This window comes from Bubalus kerabau, chromosome 5 (genome assembly GCF_029407905.1).
Source record: "Bubalus kerabau isolate K-KA32 ecotype Philippines breed swamp buffalo chromosome 5, PCC_UOA_SB_1v2, whole genome shotgun sequence".
Classification (NCBI taxonomy): Eukaryota; Metazoa; Chordata; class Mammalia; order Artiodactyla; family Bovidae; genus Bubalus; species Bubalus kerabau.
In genome coordinates this window covers 19679281-19704914 of record NC_073628.1, presented here as the reverse complement: position 1 = coordinate 19704914, position 25634 = coordinate 19679281, and the positions used below count along the sequence as shown (strand labels likewise).

Below are 25634 nucleotides of genomic sequence, written 5' to 3'. Positions count from 1 at the left end.
TGTGGTCATGTATGGATGTGAGAGTTGGACTGTGAAGAAGGCTGAGCGCCAAAGAATTGATGCTTTTGAACTGTGGTGTTGGAGAAGACTCTTGAGAGTCCCTTGGACTGCAAGGAGATCCAACCAGTCCATTCTGAAGGAGATCAGCCCTGGGATTCCTTTGGAAGGAATGATGCTAAAGCTGAAACTCCAGTACTTTGGCCACTCATGCAAAGAGTTGACTCATTGGAAAGGACTCTGATGCTGGGAGGGATTGGGGGCAAGAGGAGAAGGGGACGACAGAGAATGAGATGGCTGGATGGCATCACTGACTCAATGGACGTGAGTCTGAGTGAACTCCGGGAGTTGGTGATGGACAGGGAGGCCTGGCGTGCTGTGATTCATGGGGTCGCAAAGAGTCGGACACGACTGAGCGACTGATCTGATCTGACTGTTAGAATAAAAGAATAGGAGGGGATATATGTATACTTACGGCTGATTCATGTTGAGGTTTGACAGAAAAACAACAAAATTCTGTAAAGCCATCATCCTTAAATTAAAAAAAGAATAGGAGGATAGCTGGTAAGAAGTTGATGGTAACTATAGCCAAAGCCTTAAGGTGGGCCTTAAAAAAAAAAAGTTTCTTCTGAATGAATATAACATAGCTTTCAGAGAGGATGGATTGATTCCTCCAGTAAATTAAAGATCGAGAAAAAAACTGCTTCGAAAACTCTGAGTCAGAGATCTTATCAGTGCAGAGTAAGTCACAAGTCAAGTCAAAACTTCAGATAACACATACCAATTCCTGGAACTCGGTGATTTGTTATTTCTCTTTGCATGAATTTGTCACTTTCTATTCCACTTTCTATTCCGTTCCTGTTAGGTTCACCTCTCGTCCCCCCGGTACCCACTGCATCCATCCACCACGGGCTGTCTGCTCCACCACATCGTGTGTTCACGGTATTGCCACCTGCCAGGGGCCTCTCCGGAGCCCGGTAGGCTGCAGTCCATGGGGTCGCTGAGGGTCGGACACGACTGAGCGACTTCACTTTCACTTTTCACTTTCATGCATTGGAGAAGGAAATGGCAACCCACTCCAGTGTTCTTGCCTGGAGAATCCCTGCTGTCTATGGGGTCGCACAGAGTTGGACACGACTAAAGTGACTTAGCAGCAGTAGAAGGGGCCTCTCCTGGTTTCTGTGGCCTGTGACCCAGGGCCACTAAGCTTGTTGATTGGCCGTGGACATGGTCTTGAGCCTGACCTCATCCCCCCAACTGCAGACCCACAGGTGGTTGTCTCCCACCCAACACATTCACATCTCACTGCTCACGTCTGCCACATGCCCACCTCTGATGCATGCTCTCTTCTCTCCAAAGAGGCCTCACTCAAGCCACCCAGCCCCACTTAGACTGGCTTCTCCCTCCTTCACCCCCAGGATCTCCAGCACTCCTTTGGCACATGACCTGTACAGCCTCACAGTCTTCTATTTGTTATCTTCTCCTATTTAAAGGCAAGGACAGGGTCATCTACAAATGACCCATTTGTGTTCCTTTTTATGGCTGAATAATATTCCATTGTGTATATGTCCTACATCTTCTTTATCCTTTCCTCTGTTGATGGACAACTTTGTTTCCATGTCCTGGATACTGTGAACAGTTCAGTGAACACTGCGATGTATGTGTCTTTTTGAATCATGTTTTTTTCATACAGAGTGAAGTCAGAAAGAGAAAAACAAATATTGTATATTAATGCATATATGTGGAATCTGAAAAGATTGGTATAGATGATCTTATTTATTTACAAAGCAGAAATAGAGACACAGATATAGAGAACAAAAAAAGTATGGATATACAAGGGGGATGGAGGAGGGGTGGGATGAACTGAGAGATTGAAATTGACATATATACATTACTACATATAAAATGGTGCTTCCCAGGTGACTCAGTGGTAAAAGAACCTGCCTGCCAATGTATAGGGCACAGGAGATGTGGGTTTGATCCCTGGGTAGGGAAGATCCCCTGGAGGAGGAAATGGCAACCCACTCCAGTATTCTTGCCTGGAAAATCCCATGGTGGGCTATAGTCCATGTGGTCGCAAAGAGTCAGGCACGACTAAGCACACAGCTTCTGCTGCTGCTGCTGCATCGCTTCAGTCGTGTCCGACTCTGTGCGACCCCATAGACGGCAGCCCACCAGGCTCCCCCATCCCTGGGATTCTCCAGGCGAGAACACTGGAGTGGGTTGCCCTTTCCTTCTCCAATGCATGAAAGTGAAAAGTGAAAGTGAAGTCGCTTAGTCGTGTCTGACTGTTAGCGACCCCATGGACTGCAGCCTACCAGGCTCCTCCGTCCATGGGATTTTCCAGGCAAGAGTACTGGAGTGGGGTGCCATTGCACACACATGTATAAAATAGATAACTAATGGGAACCTATTCTACAACTCAGGGAACTCTATTCAGTGCTCTGTGGTGATCTAATCGGAAAGGAAATATAAAAAAGAGGGGATATATGTATACACATGACTGATCCATTTTGCTGTACAGCAGAAATTAACACAACATACTCCAATGAAAATTTTAGCTAACTAATTAATATAATAAAAATAATAAAGGCAAGAATAGCGGACTTGTTTCATATTCTTTCACTTGCACTCTATAGCCAAATACACAAGCCACTGCAGAAATCAGTCCCAGACAAATGCCTGGAGGCCTAACCAGCACCCCAACCCCAAAGAAGAAGTTTGGAAGAACCTGGCCTTTCCTCAAAGGTCCCCCAGCCTTGTACACACTGTTGCCCCCTGCCAGACAGTCCAGAAAATACCCATGAGAACCTTCAACCACATACCCCAGCCTGTAAACAAGTTAGGTTCTGTGTTTGTTTCTGTTCTGCTTTGTTTTTAAGCAAGCACAGGAATCTATTTGTAGATGGAACTGTGAAAAAAAGAGTCAAAAATAAAAACAGACAACTCAAATGAGCCAGGTCTGTCTCTTTTGCCCCCTTCCCTCCCCTTCTTCCCATCTCCATCCCCTCACTTTCTGTTTTGCTTTTCATGGCAATTGCTAAAGATTGTAATTTCCAAAACTAGGAGGAATGTGCATGTGCACGTGGATTTTTCCACCAAAAATCTGTTCCTGTAGTTTGGTTCTTCTTAGCCAGAAACAATCAAAACAGGCCATGGGACCAACCAGCCCATCTTTACAGTTCTCATTCTAATTTGTTTGTGAGGCTCAGAAGGGGTGGAGGGGGATGGTTTGTGTTTCACCCCGTCTGACAGTTGTTTGATGAGGTTTGCACTCCATTTGTCCGGATGGTTTTTATGGTTTCTTTGTTGTCCATGGAAAGACTTTGAAAGTCATAATTCTATATCCTTAAGCTCTTCTGCTATTCCTGCTCCGTGTCTCCACGGGACTCACAGCGTGAGAAAGGAAAAGATGTTTCCAGCCAGTCGGTTAAGCAGTTTCTGCACAGGGTTAGGGAGGTGTGTGGATTCTTTCAAGAAAAGGGTTGGGATCATGAATGTTCAGGTTCAATAGAGTGTCCACCAAGGTGATTTGGAAGCCTCTCTGCAGTCCAGGTGGGAAGCGTCTCTCCAGCCCCTTGTTTCTTGGTCCAGCCACACCTCTGCCCCTTTCCCTTTGGCTGTGGTCATCACCCAGCTCTCCACTATCAACAGAAAAGCTGAGGGGCCAATGAGAGTCCAGAATGTGCCCAAACATGTGCTGGAATGAGAGGCTGAAACCACCGCTGGGGCCTCGAGGCACAGCTATGAGACAGTTTGTCCACAAGCCTTTAATCTAGACATGACCATCTCCGCAGAGCTGCTTAAAGGGTTTTGGACACTTTTTTGGACACGGGTTTTGGACACTTTTTTGGACACAGGCTTTGGACACTTTTTTTCTTTCTAAACCTAGATTATGTTTGTAGAATGCCTTATAAGATGCTTCACACGTGTTACCTCATTTGATCATTACCTGTCTTCATCCCTTGGGGCTGCTGTAACAAAGAATGATAAGCTGGGAGGCTTATACACAACACTAACTTCCGACAGTTCTGGAGATTGCAAGTCTGAGGTCATGTGCCAGCATGGTCAGGTGTTGGAGGCCCTCCCGTCTGGATTGCAGATGGCTGCTTTCTTGTTGTGCCCTCATATGGCAGGAAGCACGCAGGCAAGCTACCTCTGTGACCTCTTCTTATAAGAGCACTAACCCTCTTCATACGGCCCCACCGTTAAGACTCAATTACCTCCCAAACCCCACCTCCTATTACGATCACACTGGGGATTAGACATCTGCATATGAGTTTGAGGAGGACACAGATATGCAGTTGATAACATTTGCACACCCTTTAAGGTAGATTAAATCGTGTAAAATCTTATTTCCATATTTTTTTAAAAAAGTGTTTGGTACTGCCGTGTCTTTGTTGGAATACACGGGATCTTCAGTCTTCACTGTGGCATGCAGGGTTACTTTCAGATTCAGCATACATGGTTTTTTTGTTGTTGTTGTTGTTTTTTCAGTTGCAGCATGTGAATTCTTAGCTGTAGCATGTGGGATCTAGTTCCCTGACCAGGGACTGAACCCAGGCCCTCTGCATTGGGAGCACAAAGTCTTATCCACTGGACCACCAGGGAAGACTCTTAATTACATATTTTGAAAAGCTGAGGCCCAAGGATGTCTGGATTCATCCAAGGTCTCACAACAAATGGTGGAAGGATAGAACCTGAACCAACCCTGTGACTTCAAATTCAGGGTTCCTTCCACCCCTTTGACTCCTAATCAGTGTGGCAGTGTTACTTCCGTCCGTCCCCATTTGCCCCAGGGAAATGCACTTCTGGAATTTAGTGATGCTTGAAGTTATTGCTAAGTTAATTTAATTTTTCTGGATCACTAAAAGATAATCTTCAGGCAACCTTTCTGAAGAGCAGAAGATGCTTTCGTTGTTGTTCAGTCACTCAGTTGTGTCCGACTCTGCCACCCCATGGACTGTAGCATGCCAGGCTGTCCTGTCCACCATCTCCTGGTATTTGCTCAAATCCACATCTATTGAGGCTGATGTATCTCTATTTGTCTTTTTCCACTAGACCCTTCCTATGACTCAGTCAGGAGAGGAGGTTGGGGCAGTAACATGAATTCTGGCCTCAACAAAAGTAAGTAAACGTCACTCTGTTCTTTGGGAGGAAAACCTTTTTCTGGGGTGGGGTGGAGAACAGGGTCATAAGCGAAAGGAAGAGAAGAGTGAGCATTTTCTTTTTCTGCTTTTTGAATGGACATCAAAATTAATTGCCAATGTAGAACCTGTCAGTGATACCTCGTCCCAGAAAGATAATGAGATTTTCACTCAGACCTTTGAGTTTTGTTTCACTGCATTTGGCTTTAGAATGTTTGAAGTTGTCAAGTTTCTTAGGACAAGTTTCTTTACGAATGAAAAATCCCTGGATTTGGATTCTGCCACTTAAGTTTCAATAATGACCCTCCATGACTTCACCTGCTTCCCTAATTGTCAGGATAGAATCCTACCAACATCTCTACCTCATTTCATGGAAAGTTGAGGTGGGGTGGTAACCGGATGAGGAGATGCTAGTGGTATGACATCAGTTTGTGTTGAAATCTGACCCAGAATCTCCTGTGAAGAGTGCAGGGGAAAGAATGATTCATAAAGTCCTGACCCAGAACGTGTCAATCTTGCTGTCTCTTGGAGATAAAATATCAAGCACAGAAATGGATGGTGAAGGGAATTCTTTCAAGAAAGAGGTTAGGACTGAAAATTAATGCCCAAGCAATAGCCACAAGCCCTTTTAATAATATGTATTATCTGTTTACTCTGCCTCCAGCCCTGGGCAGTGTGGGTTTCACATGGTGAACCCGCATGGACCAGTCTCTCCAGGAGGGGAGAGGAGTCAGGCACACACACACACACACACACACACATACACACAAAACCCTTTCTCTCTGGGTGGCATCAGGAACACCTTGGGGACCTGGAATCATAAGAGTTGGTTCTAGAAAGAGAGGCAGGATTTGGACCCAGAGAGATGGGAAAGATGCCCTCCCAAGAGAGGTGGGGTCAGGGAAAGACATCAAGGTCAATATGTCTGAGAGTCAGGGAGGACTTGGGTTCCTGGAGTTTAGGGTGCACAAAGGAAAAGAAAAGTCTGGAAGGGTGAGGAAGGGGTTCAAAGATGCTCGGACCATAGACCTCAGTGCTTTAGTCAACATCGAGTCACTGAGGTTTTTGGATGGTGGAGTGAAGTGGTTTATGGAGATTAAACTGGCTAAATAGCATTTGAAGGGTCAGTGAGAAAACAGAGGAGTGGTGAGGATGCCAGTCAGATGAAGCCAAAGACGGTGCAAGAAGCAACACAGCTCTAACGTGGATATGTGACGTGATGGCAGGAGCAGGAAGGGTGTACTAAGAGATGCCACAAAGAGGGGAGCTCACAAGATGTGGAAATACAGGAGCAGGAGACTGGCACTCAAATGCCACCTTCTCATTAAAGACCTTTCTCAGTTTTCTATTTAAAAATGAAATCCACAGCCCCAGTACCATCAGACATGCTCCTTCTCTGTATTTATTGCTGTTTATCATTGTCTCCTCCATTAAAATGTAAGCTCTGGCAGGAACCCCTTGCTCAGTGCTGGGTCCTTAGCATCGAGAACAGTGCCAGTACATAGATTCTGGATAAATATTTATAACATAAAATGAATAAATGAGTAGAGTGACTGAGTGAGGGAGTGAATGGGAAAGCACAATTGTCCTGCTCGGTGGGGATGTGCTTGACGAGACATTCCCTCCCCTTCGTGGAGAATGGCTCCACTTACCGTATTTCTCTTCTTGCCGCAGGTCCCCCTCTTGCTGGAGCACAAACGATGAGTAAGAATACTGAGCAGCGGCCCCAACCAGGTACCTGTCCATGATGTTCGAGTCCTCCTTTGTTTCCTGTGCGGCCACTGGTGCCACGTGGTCAGCAGAGGAGGATTTAGACAGTATCTTGTGTTTGTCATCACTGTTCTTCTTCATAGAATCCTATATTTGACACTGTCCTAGATCTGTCCATGGTGCACCTAGCCCTGGAACGTGGAGAGACTCATGACATATCAGAGGTGAAAGGAACCTCAAGATTAACATGTTTCATGTTGTAAAATAAAGAAACCGAGATCTCAAGAGGTGAAGTGATTTGCCAGAAGCCACACAGCTGGATTTGGGGAATATGAGAGCTATCATCCCAAACCCCCAAGTTGCTTCACCTTCTTCCATCCCTGTAATGAATCTCCTTAACAATTAAGGCAGAGCAACTTTGAAAACCATGGAATTGGAGACTCTTCGTATGGCAAGGGAACCTAGAGACATCTAGGTCTACAACATCCTCCTGTAACATCTCAGGAGGTCTACAACATCCTGTAACATCTCAGTCTTGTGACTGCATCATCCCCACTTGAATACTTACAGCTATGGGAGCTCAATACCTAACCAGGCTCAGTTCCACCATTTGAGCCAAAGTCCCCCCAATGCTGTATCTTCCATTCAAGCTTCCCAGTTTGCCCTGTGGAAAGGTCTTCCTCTTGTTCTCTGTGAAGGTTCTTCATGAATCTGAAGACCGCCATTTGTGCCCTCCCAAGCCCAGCTCGGTCTCTCTTGGGACACAGCTTAGAGTAAGCTCTGAACATGCTGTTGCTTTGGGTGAACATACTTGGTTTTCCATTTCCATTGAAGATAAGCAGTAGAAAGTTGACCTGCATTTCTTCAGGAAGGCTGAGAACTTGCTGACTGTGAAACACAAGTCAGAGAGGATTTGAAATGGAGGATTTAAAAAGTCCCCAACAACAAAATTAGACATTGTTGTTCAGTTGCTCAGTCCTGTCTGACTTTTGCGACCCCATGGACTGCAGCTCGCCAGGCTTCCCTGTCCTTCACTGTCTCTGGGAGTTTGTTCAAACTCATGTCCATTCAGTCAGTGATGTTATCTAACCATCTCATCCTCTGTCGCCCCCTTCTCCTCCTGTCCTCAGTTTTTCCCAGCATCAAGGCCTTTTCCAATGAGTCAGCTCTTCACATCAGGTGGCCAAATTACCTTCCCCCAAATATTTGTCACTGTATAGATAGAAAGGGGTAGATTGAGAGGTCTTAAGGACTTTTCAAGTTAATTTGTGGTTGTGAGCAAAAACCCCTAAATCATGTTGATTTTTTAAAATTATAATTATATAGAAATTGTAAAATTGTATCAAACATATGACATCATCACCAAGCTGTGATCCAGCTCTCTACCATGATCTATCTCAGCTGAAAAGAAGAAGACAGTCCTCACTATGTCAGTATTGCAAAGGTTTCTTTTTTTTTTTAATTTTTAAACTTTACAATATTGTATTGGTTTTGCCAAATATCGAAATGAATCCACCACAGGTATACATGTGTTCCCCATCCTGAATCCTCCTCCCTCCTCCCTCCCCGTACCATCCCTCTGGGTCGTCCCAGTGCACCAGCCCCAAGCATCCAGTATCATACATCGAACCTGGACTGGCGACTCGTTTCATATATGATATTATACGTATTTCAATGCCATTCTCCCAAATCATCCCACCCTCTCCCTCTCCCACAGAGTCCAAAAGACTGTTCTATACATCAGTGTCTCTTTTGCTGTCTCGTATACAGGGTTATTGTTACCATCTTTCTAAATTCCATATATATGCGTTAGTATACTGTATTGGTGTTTTTCTTTCTGGCTTCATTCTGTATAATAGGCTCCAGTTTCATCCACCTCATTAGAACTGATTCAAATGTATTCTTTTTAATGGCTGAGTAATACTCCATTGTGTATATGTACCACAGCTTTCTTATCCATTCATCTGCTGATGGACATCTAGGTTGCTTACATGTCCTGGCTATTATAAACAGTACTGCGATAAATATTGGGATACACATGTCTCTTTCAATTCTGGTTTCCTCAGTGTGTATGCCCAGCGGTGGGATTGCTGGGTCATAAGGCAGTTCTATTTCCAGTTTTTTAAGCAATCTCCACACTGTTCTCCATAGTGGCTGTACTAGTTTGCATTCCCACCAACAGTGTAAGAGGGTTCCCTTTTCTCCACACCCTCTCCAGCATTTATTGCTTGTAGACTTTGGGATCGCAGCCATTCTGACTGGTGTGAAATGGTACCTCATAGTGGTTTTGATTTGCATTTCTCTGATAATGAGTGATGTTGAGCATCTTTTCATGTGTTTGTTAGCCATCTGTATGTCTTCTTTGGAGAAATGTCTGTTTAGTCTTTTGGCCCATTTTTTGATTGGGTCATTTATTTTTCTGGAGTTGAGCTGTAAGAGTTGCTTGTATATTTTTGAGAATAGTTGTTTGTCAGTTGCTTCATTTGCTATTATTTTCTCCCATTCTGAAGGCTGTCTTTTCACCTTGCTTATAGTTTCCTTTGTTGTACAGAAGCTTTTAAGTTTAATTAGGCCCCATTTGTTTATTTTTGCTTTTATTTCCAATATTCTGGGAGGTGGGTCATAGAGGATCCTGCTGTGATGTATGTCGGAGAGTGTTTTGCCTATGTTCTCCTCTAGGAGTTTTATAGTTTCTGGTCTTACGTTTAGATCTTTAATCCATTTTGAGTTTATTTTTGTGTATGGTGTTAGAAAGTGCTCTAGTTTCATTCTTTTACAAGTGGTTGACCAGTTTTCCCAGCACCACTTGTTAAAAAGATTGTTTTTAATCCATTTTATATTCTTGCCTCCTTTGTCAAAGATAAGGTGTCCATATTGCGTGGATTTATCTCTAGGCTTTCTATTTTGTTCCATTGATCTATATTTCTGTCTTTGTGCCAGTACCATACTGTCTTGATGACTGTGGCTTTGTAGTAGAGCCTGAAGTCAGGCAGGTTGATTCCTCCAGTTCCGATCTTCTTTCTCAAGCTAGCTTTGGCTATTCGAGGTTTTTTGTATTTCCATACAAATTGTGAAATTATTTGTTCTAGCTCTGTGAAGAATACTGTTGGTAGCTTGATAGGGATTGCATTGAATCTATAAATTGCTTTGGGTAGTATACTCATTTTCACTATATTGATTCTTCCAATCCATGAACATGGTATATTTCTCCATCTATTAGTGTCCTCTTTGATTTCTTTCACCAGTGTTTTATAGTTTTCTATATATAGGTCTTTAGTTTCTTTAGGTAGAGGTTTCTTTTATGGCTAAACTATCATATAAGTTTTATGTAACTGAGATATTAAGAATAATCATTTTAAGGACTTCTGTGGAAGCCCAGTAGTTAAGACTCCATGCTTCCACTGCAGGGGGCAGGGGTTGGATTCCTGGTCAGGGAACTGAGATCACACATGCCACATGGTGAGGCCAAAATAAATAAATAAAGAGATGTTATTTTAAAAAAAGAAATTCAAATATATATATGTGTGTGTGTGTATAAATATATAATCATTTTATGGCTAAAATACAAATTGTGGTTGGTTGCTGTCAACAGTTCCAAGCTTAAAATCATAGAACGTTGTATTGGAAGGGAACTGGAAAATCCAAGAGCCAAACCTATCATTTTGCAGAGGAGAAAAGCAATACCCAGAGATTGTCCACTGAGGTATTTAGCTGATAATTTAGTTGGGCTAGAACCCAGGCTACTTGATTTCCAGGCATGTGTCTTTTATGCTGCATCAGAAAAAGAGAGACATGTAATAGTTAGTAGTAGTTAGAGCTATTAAAGACCAGTCAGGGATTCCCAGGTGGTTCAGTGATAAAGAGTCCTCCTGCCAATGCAGGAGACACAGGAGACATGGATTCGATCCCTGGGTCAGGAATCCCCTGGAGAAGGAAGTGTCAACCCACTCAAGCTTTCTTGCCTGGAGAATCCCATGGACAGAATAGCCTGGCAGGCTACAGTCCATGCAATCACAGAGTCAGACACAACTGAATGACTGAACAGCAACAAAGGAATTCCCTGGTGGTCCAGTGGACTCAGCATTTCCACTGCAGGACCATGGGTTTAATCCCTCGTCAGGGAACTAAGATCCCATAGGCTGCATGGCATGGTCAGTAATAAAGAAATAAATTTTTACAAAGACTGTTGTAAGACCTTTACAAAGACACTGTTAGACTTTAAGCTCTTTAAATAAGCCATACTTCTCCTTATTCATGTGACTGGATATGAGCTAGCTCCTTTCCAAATGTTTTTTATTATTCTGTTGTAGGTATTATCTATAAATTGTAGACACTAAATATGAAAAAATGATACTATCACAATTTCATGTTGTTTCTGTAATAACGGGGATATAGACCATAACTCTGATCATGATCTTTAAGGTTTGCAAGTAAAAGCAGTGCAGTTTTCTGAAATCAGGCTTTCCTATGATCTCAAAATAAAAGTAGAAACCCTTAGGGGTATTCTTATTGTTAATGCTGTTGTTTTTATACTTTTCATAACAGTGAAGCAAATTTCCTTTCTTGTCTCCTTAGATCCATATCAGATCCTGGGCCCAACCAGCAGTCGCCTAGCCAATCCTGGTGAGTTTACTTTGGCCTGAGAGGTTGTGTTCCAGAATGTTCCATAGTTTTATGAGATCACTAAGGGAAGCTTCCCTGGTGGCTCAGACGTAAAGCGTCTGTCTACAATGCGGGAGACCCGGGTTCAATCCCTGGGTTGGGAAGATCCCCTGGAGAAGGAAATGGCAATCTACTCCAGGACTATTGCCTGGAAAATCCCATGGACAGAGGAGCCTGGTAGGCTACAGGCCATGGGGTCGCAAAGAGTCGGACACGACTGAGCGACTCCACTTCAAGGTGTCCTCAGTTCAGACACCTGACCGGGGAGGGACATGGATGCCTTTCCTTGAACTGTTTGACTCCTGTTTCTCTAGTGCACAAGGAGAGAACAGGGCTTGTCATTAGGCGGTGATGATATCCATAAGCTGAAGATGCCTCTGGACCACAAACATTTTAGCGCCATGTATGTGCACTAAGGTTGAGATAAGTTTCAGCAGGGAAAGATGGAGGGGGTAGGTGTGGGAAGGGCAAGGAACAAGCTCTCGGTGAATACATATTCTAAAGCTGTCTCAGTATTCACTTTAGATGGTATTGCAGCATTACTTGGCTTCCTAGGTAAGAGGTTGCAGATAAAATAAACTCGACAGTGTATTTTAAGGGTTTGTGATTCAGGTAACTCTCAAGCGAGTTCTGAACCAAGCTCACCTCCTGTGTGAGTTAATAGGCCCTTTGGAATTGCGAGGCCAGCACCGTCCCACCAGGGAAGTCCCACTGCTCCTGTCTCCAGGCCGTTTCTGCTCAGAGGGTGAGAAAGCCACCAGCTCGCTCTCCTCTTTTTTTTTCTTTTTCTTTCTGCCCATGTTCTCTGTGGAACTTAGAGCAAAGAGCCAAGCACAAAGGCTAAGGAGCAGTTCAGGTTGCTTCAGCCTAAAGTGCTGTCACATGTTCCCCTGGGACTCTGAGGGAGGCCAGCACTGAATAAGGAGTAGACAGTGGTTTAGGCCTTTACAGAAGAAGAGAGGCAAGCATCTTCCGCCAGAGGGATGGGGCGTGCCTCGCCCCACGCCACACAGCTGGCTCTGGGTGAATTTCACCAGGCTGGGGGCAGCTTATCTAAAGATCTAACCTTGATGATTATGCCAGTCTGGTTGAGAAGTGGATTCTGACTGTAGAAGGAGATCCTGGGGTTCCTGTCCGGGGTGAGTGGACCCTTGCACTTAGGGATCAGGTTCTGATTTCTCAGGCGGAGCCTGTTTTCTCTCTCCTGCAGGGAGCGGGCAGATCCAGCTGTGGCAGTTCCTCCTGGAGTTGCTCTCGGACAGCGCCAACGCCAGCTGCATCACCTGGGAGGGGACCAACGGAGAGTTCAAAATGACGGACCCCGATGAGGTGGCCCGGCGCTGGGGGGAGCGCAAGAGCAAACCCAACATGAATTACGACAAGCTGAGCCGGGCCCTCCGATACTACTACGATAAAAACATTATGACCAAAGTGCATGGCAAGAGGTATGCCTACAAATTTGACTTCCACGGCATCGCCCAGGCTCTGCAGCCGCATCCCACTGAGTCGTCCATGTACAAGTACCCTTCCGACATCTCCTACGTGCCTTCCTACCACACCCACCAACAGAAGGTGAACTTTGTCCCTCCCCACCCGTCCTCCATGCCCGTCACGTCCTCCAGCTTCTTCGGAGCGGCGTCACAATACTGGACCTCCCCCACGGGGGGCATCTACCCCAACCCCAACGTCCCCCGCCATCCCAACACCCACGTGCCCTCACACTTAGGCAGCTACTACTAGACGCTTCCTCATCGGTGGCCTTCTCGCTGAAGCCCCCTCCCTTACACCTCCCTTTGGACTTACGTGGCCTTGGAAAGAAAACAAAACTGGATGCTCTTTCTTGTTGGATAGAACTTTTGTACCTGTTCTTTAAAAACAACTCTTCTTCTTTTTTTTTTTTTTTAACATTGGTAACTCCTGCTTTTCTCTACCTTGAACAAAGAGGTGGATAATTCCATGGGCCAGTATGCCAGTTTGGAGTCCCAATCTCCTGTCAACCTATGAGTTGAATATTTAGATTACTGGAATGGTTGTGTCATGGTTCTGGGAAAGAAACTGTATGTAGATTTATATTTTTAGGACCAAAAACAGTTTCTTACAGACACACGGGTCTCATCTTGAACCTTGAAGGGTTCAGTAGGATAAAGAATCATGGACTTAACCAGTTATGCTCTGGTTTGAGGCTTAGTGAACTAGAGGCAGGAAGCTTATCATCTTATCTTAGGAAGACCTAACTCAGTGGAGGGCAACTGGAACATTGGTTGTAAGGCCAGTGAAGTTTTCACCCAACTGGAATTTAACAGAAAGAAACAAGTGTGTATTTAAGAAGCCACGGGCATTGCAGAATCCCTCTCAGTGGGCAGTAAATATGCGCTAGGCTGACCATTCTGTCTAGAAGTAGTCAAAATATGAACTAAGAGATGTTAATGCAAATACAGACATTCCTGAAAAGCCAGAGAAGTAAATAACTGAAAAAAACCATAATGACAATGGGTCCCAGTACTTTGAAAAGTCCTAGGGATTTCTAAACACAAACAGATTCGCAAGTGCTGTGCGCTTGTCAGACGATCAGTCCAGGGTCCACCAACCACAAGAAAACTTACTGTATAAATTATGCAGAGTTATTTTCCTATATCTCACAGTATTAAAAGTAAATAATTAAAAAGTGAAAAAGAGTAAAGAAACGAGTTGACCTCGGTCACAGATACAGTGTTCTTATCAAATCAGTCGTTATTTTTTTTAAATGTAATTTGTACATCTTTTTGTCAATCTGTACATTTGGGCTGCTTGTACGTTTTTATAGCTGGTTTTTAAAAAAGCATAATGTGACTTGTTGCAGAAAAGAGAACAGGACTTTGAAGTCACTGACTTACCTGAAAGAGAATCACTGTAATTATTTAACAAATGAGCAGAAGCGAGTCAAGACAACCCCTGTAAACCGTTAACTGCTTTGGAGATGTTTGTAAATAACTGAACTACAATCTTAACAACTTGGAAAACAGCAACCAAACTTTCCCTTGTGGATACGAGGGATTTTCTGCCTTATATATACAATATATTTTTTAGATATTAAAATATATATAATTTTGCAGGTAATCATTGACTCTGTTAAACTATATTAAGTGTTAAGTTGACAACTGTCCGTGAAGACTATGTTGTAAAATAATTTGACTAAATAAATTGTGCCTTCTTCTCTCAGAACTGAAGAGAACGTTTTCTTATTTACAACCAACCTTCTGTCCCCTGTCCCCCTCCCCAGGTCCAAGGGTTTTCCCAGGGAAAGTTTCCTATTGACCTCTTCTGGCACCGTGAAAACTTTTTCACATGTACATACAGCAGAAAGTATAGAATTATGTGGGTTTTAGTGTTGTTTGTATTAGCTCTCTCCAGAGAAACAGAACCAATGGGGATATATGTACGGAACTTTATTACGAGGACTTGACTCATGCAATTGTGAGGGCTGAAGAATTCCCCTGGTCTGAAGTTGGTCACTAGGGAAGCCATGTGTAGCATATGCTCGGTTGCTTCAGTCGTGTCTGACTCTGCGACCCTGTGGACTATAGCCCACCAGGCTCCTCTCATCAAAGGATTCTCCAGGCAAGAATACTGGAGTAGGTTGCCATGCCCTCCTCCAGGGGATCTTTCCAATCCAGGAATTGAACTCGTGTCACCTGCACTGAAGCGAGATTCTTTACCCACTGCGCTACCTTGGAAGCCCTCAAGGGAAACCAGTAGTGTGTGATTCAGGGGAATCAGGGACACCGGCTGATGGTGTAGATCTCAGTTCAAGGGCAGGAGAAAAGTCCTGCTTGGGCAGGCAGGGAGGGAGCCCATTGGGTGAATTCCTCCTTCCTTTGCTTTTTGCTCTATTCACACCCTCCGTGATTAGAGGGGGCCCTCTGGCCTGCATCGGGGAGAGGAGTCCTCTTCAATGAGTCCACATATTCAGTGCTAATCTCATTCAGAAACATTCACACTTACATATCGGAAATACTATTTAATCTTGGCCACAGTCAAACTGATACTTAAAATTAACCTTTACATTGTTGATGATGCTTGCAGAGATTTTTTAAAATATTCTTTAAATCTTCCTCCAGCCTAAAAAGGTTTTAAAAGAAGACAGCCAAGGCCATGGATATGTGTCAAGGAACACATATTCATACAAGCAGATTCATCCAGGGTAGACCTCATACCTTGGACTTCACTCATGCATCCTCCGAGCATCTCCAACCCAAGTGGCCATTCCCCCAATCGATCCTCCAGCAGAGAATAAGATGGTCCAGCCTCCTCTGGTCCTGTGCCAGGAGTTTATGGCTCATGCAGATTTTTAAGATCTTTTTTCTTCCCAGGGAAGAAATTTGCCTCAAATCGTTTCACTGTGAGTTGGCTCATTTTCATTTCCTCTATTTCATAATGAAAATGAATGAGCCCTGGAAAGTCCTTGATGTTGTGAGAAAAAATTAGACTCACAGCCTTGGTCACCCAGTAGACTTCCTAGGGTGACACTGAGTACCTTCTAGACAACTTATCTACTTAAACGAAAGGAAAGAAGGATTGAGGGCAGGAAGAGAAGGGGGTGACAGGACGAGATGGTTGGAAGGCATCATCGACTCAATGGACATGAATTTGAGCAAACTCCATAAGATAGAGAAGGACAGGGAAGTCTAGCGTGCTGCAGTCCATGGGGTCACAAAAAATTGGACACAACTAAGTAACTGCAACAACAAAATGAAAGGAGACATGTTCCAAATTTTAGTGTCTAAATTTTTGACACTTGATCTTAGCCAAAAGGCTAAGAAGTGATGTGTCTAAATTTTTTAATGTGTACCCTACCATTAAAAAATCTAAGTATTCTCATTATATATACATTAATTTGTAAAGTATATATAAAGTGCAAGTCAATCAGTCGTGTCCGACTCTTTGCAGCTCCATCGACTATGCAGTCCATGGAATTCTCCAGGCCAGAATACTGGAGTGGGCAACCATTCCCTTCTCCAGAGGATCTTCCCAACCCAGGGTTTGAACGCAGGTCTCCTGCATTGCAGGCGGATTCTTCACCAGCTGAGCCACAAGGGAAGCCCAAGAATACTGGAGTGAGTAGCCTATCCTTTCCCCAGAGGGATTTTCCCAACCTAGGAATCGAACCGAGGTCGCCTGCATTACAGGTGGATTCTTAACCAGCTGAGTTACCATTCTCATTATATGCACATTAATTTATAAAGCATATATAAAGCTGTTATGTTGTTATTTAGCTTATAAAACACAAAATAGAAAAATTTTAGGAGTGATAGAAAAATAAATTGCAGATGAAATTCTAATTGTTTCTTCCTATTCTCATTGTATTGCATTTCTCCCACTGTCAATACTCAACAAGGATATTAGTCTTTAGAGGAGTAAGTTTATATGTATACTTCTATAGGGATTTCCTAGTGGACTTCTAAGAAAGAAAATAAAAATTTGGTATAAGTGGCCTAAACATAGAAAGAGAAATGATAAAGGCCAGGGATGTTTAAGAATAGTCTAGCTGGATTTTCTTGCAAATCTCCATCTCAGGCAAGCAGTTTTCTCACCAATTCTGAAATCTGCTAAGTATTCATTAGGGAAAATCAAGGCACACACTTCTGACTTCTGTGAGAAAGATGGGATGGTGAGGCATTGGAGGTCATCCTTGTAAGAGGTTTTCTTAATATGCCCTGGCTATTCAAGCACTGGCTAAGGTCCATCGCCTTTACAAAGTCTTACAATTTGATCTAATATTGCCCCTGGAGAAGGAAATGGCAACCCACTCCAGCGTTCTTGCCTGGAGAATCCCAAGGACGGAGGAGCCTGGTAGGCTGCCGTCTACGGGGTCACACAGAGTGGGACACGACTGAAGCGACTTGGCAATTGCCCCTAGAATTTGTTTCCCAATCATTTATTCCACACTTGGAAACCTGGTCCACTCATAACAGGACCAGGACACCATTTCCTTAGAAGCATTCGTATGGAGTGAGGGCTGGCACTTATTCCCTGCAGTGCTCAGATTTACGATTTACTAACTTACTACAAGGGAGCTGGCTGATTTGACACGAAAGACAAACAGGAACTTCACCATCCTGGCTACTAATCCAACCTTTCCCCTACTCAACCGTTCTGTACAGATGTCATGAAGTGCTTTGAGTCTATCAGTGCAGATATGTGGAATCTAGAAAGATGGTACAGATGAACCCATTTCCAGGACAGGAATAGAGCAGACTTAGAGAACGCATGTGTGGACATGGCAGGGTTGGGGGAGGTGAACTGGGACAGTAACCTTGACACATACACACCACCATCTGTAAAATAGATAGCTAGTGGGAAGCTGCTGTACATCACAGAGAGCTCAGCACGGTGCTCTGTGGTGACCAAAAGAGGTGGGAGGGATGGCGAGGCTCAAGAAGGAAGGGATATATGGGTAGATATAGCTGCTTTTCTTCATTGTACAGCAGAAACGAACACAACATTGGAAAACAGAAAAAAGAAAAGAAAGCAATTAAAAGGGGGCAAAAGCACATGCCAAGCAGAGAGGAGCATGGCAAGCCTGTGGGAAGTTCCGATGGAAACTGTCTTCCCCATAGTTTGAGAAGCTGCTCAACAGCCCTTTCGAATAAAAAGTCATTTTGTGTGTGTGTGTGGGGGGGGTGTCAAAAAATGTTGTTGACTCCCATGCAAGGGAAGCTATATTTTCAATATCTGTTGTTTTGCAACATTCTTAATGGTCAGTGACCACTAGAAATGTAATGACACCTAGTCCAAGTGAAGTTGCTCAGTCGTGTCCGATTCTTTGCGACCCCATGGGCCCCACGGACTGGAGCCTACCATGCTCCTCCATCCATGGGATTTTCCAGGCAAGAGTACTGGAGTGGATTGCCATTTCCTTCTCCAGAGGATCTTCCCGACCCAGGGATCAAACCCGGGTCTACTGCATTGTAGGCAGACGCTTTACCATCTGAGCCACCAGGGAAGTTCAAAGACACCTAAGATGATTGCTATTTTATTCAACCAATGAAATCTACATGCTCCTGAGCCATCCATGTGTACAGTGTTCATTCGGGTTGTTACTAGCTTAGACCAAATGAGGGCATGAGGTTTCAGAATGCCAAGGCAAAAAAAAAAAAAAACAAAAACTGACTGCCCTAAGCCAAGGAGCTGCCAGGCCAAGGCAACAGTGAGGGAGGAAATTAGAAACCAAACCAAACCATATGCAGTGCTTTCTGTAAGTGGTCTGTGGGCTTGGTTTCGCACTCTTACTTCCTCTAAAATCTATTATTAACAACCATCATGTAAACAGGCCACCTTAGAAACGACTGAAAAGGTACCGCTTTGGGGAGCAACCCTTGGGCAAGGCTCCTCTGCTGCTGAGAACGCCTGTCAGGGGATCTGCCTCCATCAGCAGCACCGAGGAGGCTGTCAGTGGTGCTTAGTGTCTTTGGAAGGAGAGGGGAGATAATAAAGAACTGAAATAGGGGACAGGGGGAGGGATCCTGATCCATAAACAGAGGCTTCAACTCTTAGCCTCGAAGAACTCTGTGTTTTGCAAAAAGCACACTGGTCACTTCATCATACAGAAAAGCTACTGAAATCCAGTCTGCACTTCTTCACCCAGGGAGTCTGGCTGAAGGATTCTGAAAGTTCAGCTGATTTCAAGACTACACATCCCAAGCTCCCTTGGGGAGGATAGACACTTCTGAGAGGAAGTGGTTTAGCCAGTCAACCCTCTAGGGTTTCAGCCAATTGAGAAAGGGGCCAAGGGAAGCTTTTAAAAGGAATGTCGGCTCAGCTCACATGCCTGGGGTCTGCCTCCCTCTCTCACTCTTACTTGGCCTCCTGTCTAATTGTTTCAGTCTGTCTGAGCTGGTAAATTCCTAAGCACATAGTCAATTTACACTTTGCTTACAAGCTCTAGGGGGAAGCTGAAAAAGTTTCCAGAGAGACCACTCACCTATCATTGCTCAACTAGCACTCTGGATTTTAACCATTACCTTGTATGTTTTGTTAGTGGGAGGAGAGAGGCGATTTAGGCAGATGAGTGACCAGGGATGTAACTCCAGAGGCCCTGGGTTCAAATTCTGACCCTTCTACCTACCACGCAACTTATCCCCACCTACGAATCGGAGAGCTAAGTAATATCTCCCACCAGAATTCCTGTGAGGTGTTAGATGATACACATGAAAAACCCTTTATAAAATACTGTACAAAATGTATGTGTGTGTGTGTGTGTGTATAGATATAGATATAGATATAGATATACTTGCTAAGTTGCTCAATTGTGTCCAATTCTTTGCGACCCCATGGACTGTAGCCCACCGGTCTCCTTTGTCCATGGGATTCTCCAGGCAAGAATACTGGAGTGGGTTTGCCCGGCCCTCCTCCAAGGGATCGTCCTGACTCAGGGATTGAACCTATGTCCCTTGTATCTCTTCCACTGACAGACAGTTCTTTACCAACAGTGCCACCTGAGAAGCCCATAATCATATACATATATAATATTTTTATTAAATATTATTTTATATAAAAAGTAGAGTAAGTACCCTATATCCAAATGAGTTCCATGCTGACAGCACATTAAGTCTAATTTTTTTCATAAGCACAAGAGAGTTAGCCTAGATACCCAACTAACACAACCAGCTATATACCACCGTTTTTTCCACTTGCTTCTGAACATCCTGGACTTGAAATAAAGACTCTGTACTACCGTGCTCCATACAGTACTCTATAGTGAATACACAAAAGCACAACCACTTGTAGAGGATGCAGGCATGTGAATCACCTTACGAGACTGGACATGCAAACGCACCTTCACATCTTTGAAAGTTCACAAGTTGAAGGTTCGGATCTAGGGGACTTACTGTATATATATATATAATATATATTATATACATACACACATATGTATATATACACATACATAAACACTGTTTATGTATACAGATACATAGACACTGTTATCTGTTAGTATTTGTTATGTTTTTCCAAGAACTGTTATTCAGTCCTTGGTAATCAGTAAGCACTCTGTTTAGGAGGAAGTTCTATACAGTATGGATTTTGTTTTACAGTCAGAAAGGCATTGTCCAAATGCATGAAAAGTGGGAGTAAACCGGGTTTTCTCATCCCCAGTCCTCATCGCGTCCCATGTGGGCTTCCCCCTTTCACTGGTTCCGTGTACACCTACAGTCAGCCCACCAGGCTTCCAAGCGGCAGGACGCTGCAAATAAGCTGACACTGTTGTGAAGGAATGCTAAAAATGCACTTTGTCAGAAATGCTGGGTTGGGTTTTCAAATGAGCTAAGAAACAGAGGCTGGGAGCTGGGATTTCATTCCTAGTAAGCTTGGATCCAGATTTTTTTGCAGACCCAAAGAGCCTCTCAGCTCCTGAGAAGAGACTGTTTCGTTTGCTGCCTTCCTGACCACACGGCAATTGGTCATTAACTATATGCTGAGTGAATATGTAAAAACCAGGGATGGAGTCGGGAGAATTTGGACATAAACCCAGCATTTCCACCACACTAATTATAACTACTGTCTTTGAGCCTGACTTCCATCTGTACAATGATTATAGCCACAGCCACGCAAGGTTATCATAAGAGTTAAGTATGAGTAACAGAAAATACTCCATATGTTGAAAAGACCTACAGAAATGCCAGATACTGTCTTGGTTGATGAGCAGTCCCCCTGTGTCACTCAAAACTCTGGTCTCTTCTCTGCCATCCTAAGACAGAGGGGTAAATCACACCTCTCTCTTTTTTTTCACCAGTTACAAGCATATCTTTTTTTAACCATAAAAGAGTAAAAGTTTGTAACAGTCACTAACTTACAAATAAGCTGGGACAGCGCAAAGAACATTTTCAGGGAACCATCTAAGAGTGTCTAGTCCTTTGCAAAAGGATCTCCCTCCGAATTACACACTGCATTGGGAGAGTAGCATTGATATATACACACCACCATGTGTAACACAGAGAGCTAGTGTGAAACTGCTGGAAAGCGTCTGTTCTGTGATGACCTAGAGGGGTGGGGGGATGGGGAAGTGGGAGGGAGGGGACATATGTGTACATATAGCTGATTCACTTTGTTGTACAGCAGAAACTAACACAACATTGTAAAGCGATTATACTCCAATAATAAAAATTTTTTTAAAATTTAAAAATCACATATTGTATTTAGCTATCACATACCTTTAGTCTGGGATACTCCCAACTTTCCTTAACTTCCAGGACTCTGACAACTTTGACTATTACAGGCTAGCTGTTTTGCAGAATGGTCCTCAATCTGGGGCTGTCTGGCATTTCTTCATGATTAGATGTAGCCTAGGCATCTCTGACATCACAGATATTTACCCCAGGGTTGACGATGTTCATTTCCATGATGTGACTAAGGGATGGTGTCTATCAATCTTCTCCATTGTAAAGTTACACTTTCCCCCTTTGTCATTAACTATCTTGCGGGGAGGTACTTTGAAATTACATAAATATGCCATTCATCATCAGACATCAGTGGATTCACTCATGTATCTCTAAAGTCTGGTGTTTTCTATTTTACTCAGTGGGTATGATAGTTCCTATTTATTTTGATGATTACATTGTCTGAGTAAGACACCATTCACATTGGCCTCTGTGTTCCTTGATGTGTTCCTCTCAATCTTTCTCAAGCAACCACATATTTGGGGCTCCCAGTTTCAGCTTTGGAGTCAGTACCTTCTCCAAGGATCACTGGCTCTTTTTAGCGGAAAATGCTATTCAGAAGTCAATATCGGGGTGCTGAATCTGCTCAATGCTACTGCAGCGTTTTTGCTTCCAGGTCCTCTCTAATAGACAGAACTTGGAAGCCTGTGTGTATACATGCATAAACACCGTGTCCACACACATAGAATTCTGTAGACGTACATTTGCTGTGTGAGTCTCCAGAGAAACAGAACCAAGAAAATACAGTCAGAAAGGGAAAGACAAATACCATATGATATCACTTCTATGTGGAATTTACAATAGGACACCAATGAACATATCTATGAAACAGAAACAGACCCACAGACATAGAGAACAGATGTGTGGTTGCCAAGGGGAAGGCGGGTGGCAGAGGGAAGGATTGGGAGTTGGGATTAGCAGACGCAAGCTAGTATATATAGGATGGATAAATTACAAGGTCCTACTATATATCACAGGGAACTACATTCAATATGCTGTGATAAACCAGAATGGAAAAGGATATGTAAAGGAATATGTATATATGCACATATATGTATATATATTGCTATTGTTCAGTCACTAACTCATTTCGGACTCTTTGCGACCCCATGGACTGCAGCATGCCAGGCTTACCTGTCCTTCACTGTCTCCCACAGTTTGCTCAAACTCATATCGATTGAGTCGGTGATGCCATCCAACCATCTCATCCTCTGTCGCCCCCTTCTCCTCCTGCCTTCAATCTTTCCCAGCATCAAGGTCTTTTCTAATGAGTCAGTTCTTCCCATCAAGTGGCCAAAGTATTGGAGCTTCAGCTTCAGCATCAGTCCTTCCAGTGAATATGCAGGGTTGATTTCCTTTATGATTGACTGGTTTGATCTGCTCGCTATCCAACAGACTCTCGAGAGTATTCTCCAGCACCACAACTTGAAAGTATCAGTTCTTCAGTGTTCAGCCTTCTCTATGGTCCAGCTCTTACATCCGAACATGACTACTGGGATAACCATCTCTTTGACTATATGGACCTTTGTTGGCAAAGTGATGTCTCTGCTTTTAATATTCTGTCTAGGTTTGTCGTAGCTTTTCTTCTAAGGAACTTCAACCTCAGAAGATGGTATTCCTAAAGATACAAGCTCTTCACCTCTGTGGGTTCTGGCTAAGTCCAAGAAGGAAACCCTGAGTATTTGCAGAGTTTCCAGAAAACTTTCAAGGTGCCATAAACATCATATTTGCATTCAATGTGCATATAAGTTATATCTTGCTTATGGAAGGGAACCTGGAGTCAAAACTATGGCACACGGAGGAGTTCCCTGGAGGAAGACTTTCCCCACTCCAACATTTTGGGTAATCATGGTGGATGGATGGATGTCCTTTAATTATGAGTGTCTGCTGGATTTCCTGGGAGAAACTGAGACAAAAAGATAGAGGGACAAACACTTGGTTTCCAGGACATGAGTTTAATAAGCTTAGTGTAAAAACATTTAGTTTACACAGTGTCTGTATCTTTAGAACATAAAAACCATCCCTAGTGAAATCTTCAAGCTTCTTGGTCTCTTGAGAAAAAATGGAAAGATTGGCCTAATGGTGGAATTTCCTGGTCTTAGCTGATTTACAATCAACGATGCAGCAGCAGATGACCCTGGTCATAATTGTGCTGGCTGCACAGCAAATTCAATTATCCCAAATTCCGACACACCCCCCTCCTTCCTGTCCCTAACCCCTTGCTTATCATAATCCTTCCTGGGCCATCAACCCCCACTGGCTGGTCTGAGCCCAAGTTTAATCTCAGCAAACTCAGAGCTAGGAGAGGACATTTCATCAGAGCTCCCTCTGATGAAGGCCACATTCTTTTATTTTTTTCTTTCAATTGGAGTTTAGTTGCTTTGCAATGTTGTGTTAGTTTCTGCTGTACAGCAAAGTGAATCAGCCATACACATCCATTTATCGCCTCTTTGTCACCACTGAGCATTGAGTAGAATTCCCTGTGCTATACAGTATGTTCTCATTAGTTGTCTATTTTATACATAGTAGTGTATATATGTCAATCCCAATCTCCCAATTCAATTCATCCCAGTTCAGCCCCTTTCCCCCCTTGGTGTCCATATGTTTGTTCTCTACGTCTATTGCTCCTTCTGCTTTGCAACTAGGTTCATCTGTACCATTTTTCTAGATTCCACATATATGTGTTAATATAAATATTTGTTCTTCTCTTTCTGACTTCAGTTCAGTTCAGTTCAGTCGCTCAGTCATGTCCGACTCTTTGCAACCCCATGAATCGCAGTACGCCAGGCCTCCCTGTCCATCACCAACTCCCAGAGTTCACTCAGACTCACGTCCATCGAGTCAGTGATGCCATCCAGCCATCTCATTCTCTGTCGTCCCCTTCTCCTCTTGCCCCCAATCCCTCCCAGCATCAGAGTCTTTTCCAATGAGTCAACTCTTCACATGAGGTGGCCAAAGTACTGGAGTTTCAGCTTTAGCATCATTCCTTCCAAAGAACACCCAGGGCTGATCTCCTTTAGGATGGACTGGTTGGATCTCCTTGCAGTCCAAGGGACTCTCAAGAGTCTTCTCCAATACCACAGTTCAAAAGAATCAATTCTTCAGCACTCAGCCTTCTTCACAGTCCAACTGTCACTTCCATACATGACCATAGGAAAAACCATAGCCTTGACTAGATGAACCTTTGTTGGCAAAGTAATGTCTCTGCTTTTCAATATGCTATCTAGGCTGGACATAACTTTCCTTCCAAGGAGTAAGTGTCTTTTAATTTCATGGCTGCAGTCACGATCTGCAGTGATTTTGGAGCCCAAAAAAATAAAGTCTGACACTGTTTCCACTGTTTCCCCATCTATTTCCCATGAAGTGATGGGACCGGATGCCATGAATCTTCGTTTTCTGAATGTTGAGCCTTAAGCCAACTTTTTCACTCTCCACTTTCACTTTCATCAAGAGGATTTTTAGTTCCTTTTCACTTTCTGCCATAAGGGTGGTATCATCTGCATAGCTGAGGTTATTGATATTTCTCCCGGCAATCTTGATTCCAGCTTGTGTTTCTTCCAGTCCAGCATTTCTCATGATGTACTCTGCATATAAGTTAAGTAAGCAGGGTGACAATATACAGCCTTGATGAACTCCTTTTCCTATTTGGAACCAGTCTGTTATTCCATGTCCAGTTCTAACTGTTGCTTCCTGACCTGCATACAGATTTCTCAAGAGGCAGGTCAGGTGGTCTGGTATTCCCATCTCTTTCAGAATTTTCCACAGTTTATTGTGATCCACACAATCAAAGGCTTTGGCATAGTCACTAAAGCAGAAATAGATGTTTTCTGGAACTCTCTCGCTTTTTCCATGATCCAGTGGATGCTGGCAATTTGATCTCTGGTTCCTCACCTTTTCTAAAACCAGCTTGAACATCAGGAAG

The 25634-nt window shown here is 43.6% G+C and overlaps 1 protein-coding gene across 1 annotated transcript in view; it reads left to right on the top strand.

Annotated features, from left to right (window-relative positions):
- The window catches only part of FLI1 (Fli-1 proto-oncogene, ETS transcription factor), a 133895-nt gene extending 119183 nt beyond the window's left edge, over nucleotides 1-14712 (top strand). The window contains exons 6-9 of the mRNA XM_055581196.1: nucleotides 5059-5124; nucleotides 6819-6878; nucleotides 11430-11477; nucleotides 12727-14712. Of these exons, the coding sequence (XP_055437171.1) occupies nucleotides 5059-5124; nucleotides 6819-6878; nucleotides 11430-11477; nucleotides 12727-13256 (704 nt within the window). The 3' untranslated portion in view covers nucleotides 13257-14712. The remainder of the gene's footprint in view (nucleotides 1-5058; nucleotides 5125-6818; nucleotides 6879-11429; nucleotides 11478-12726) is intronic.
- The last annotated feature ends 10922 nt before the right edge of the window (nucleotides 14713-25634 follow it).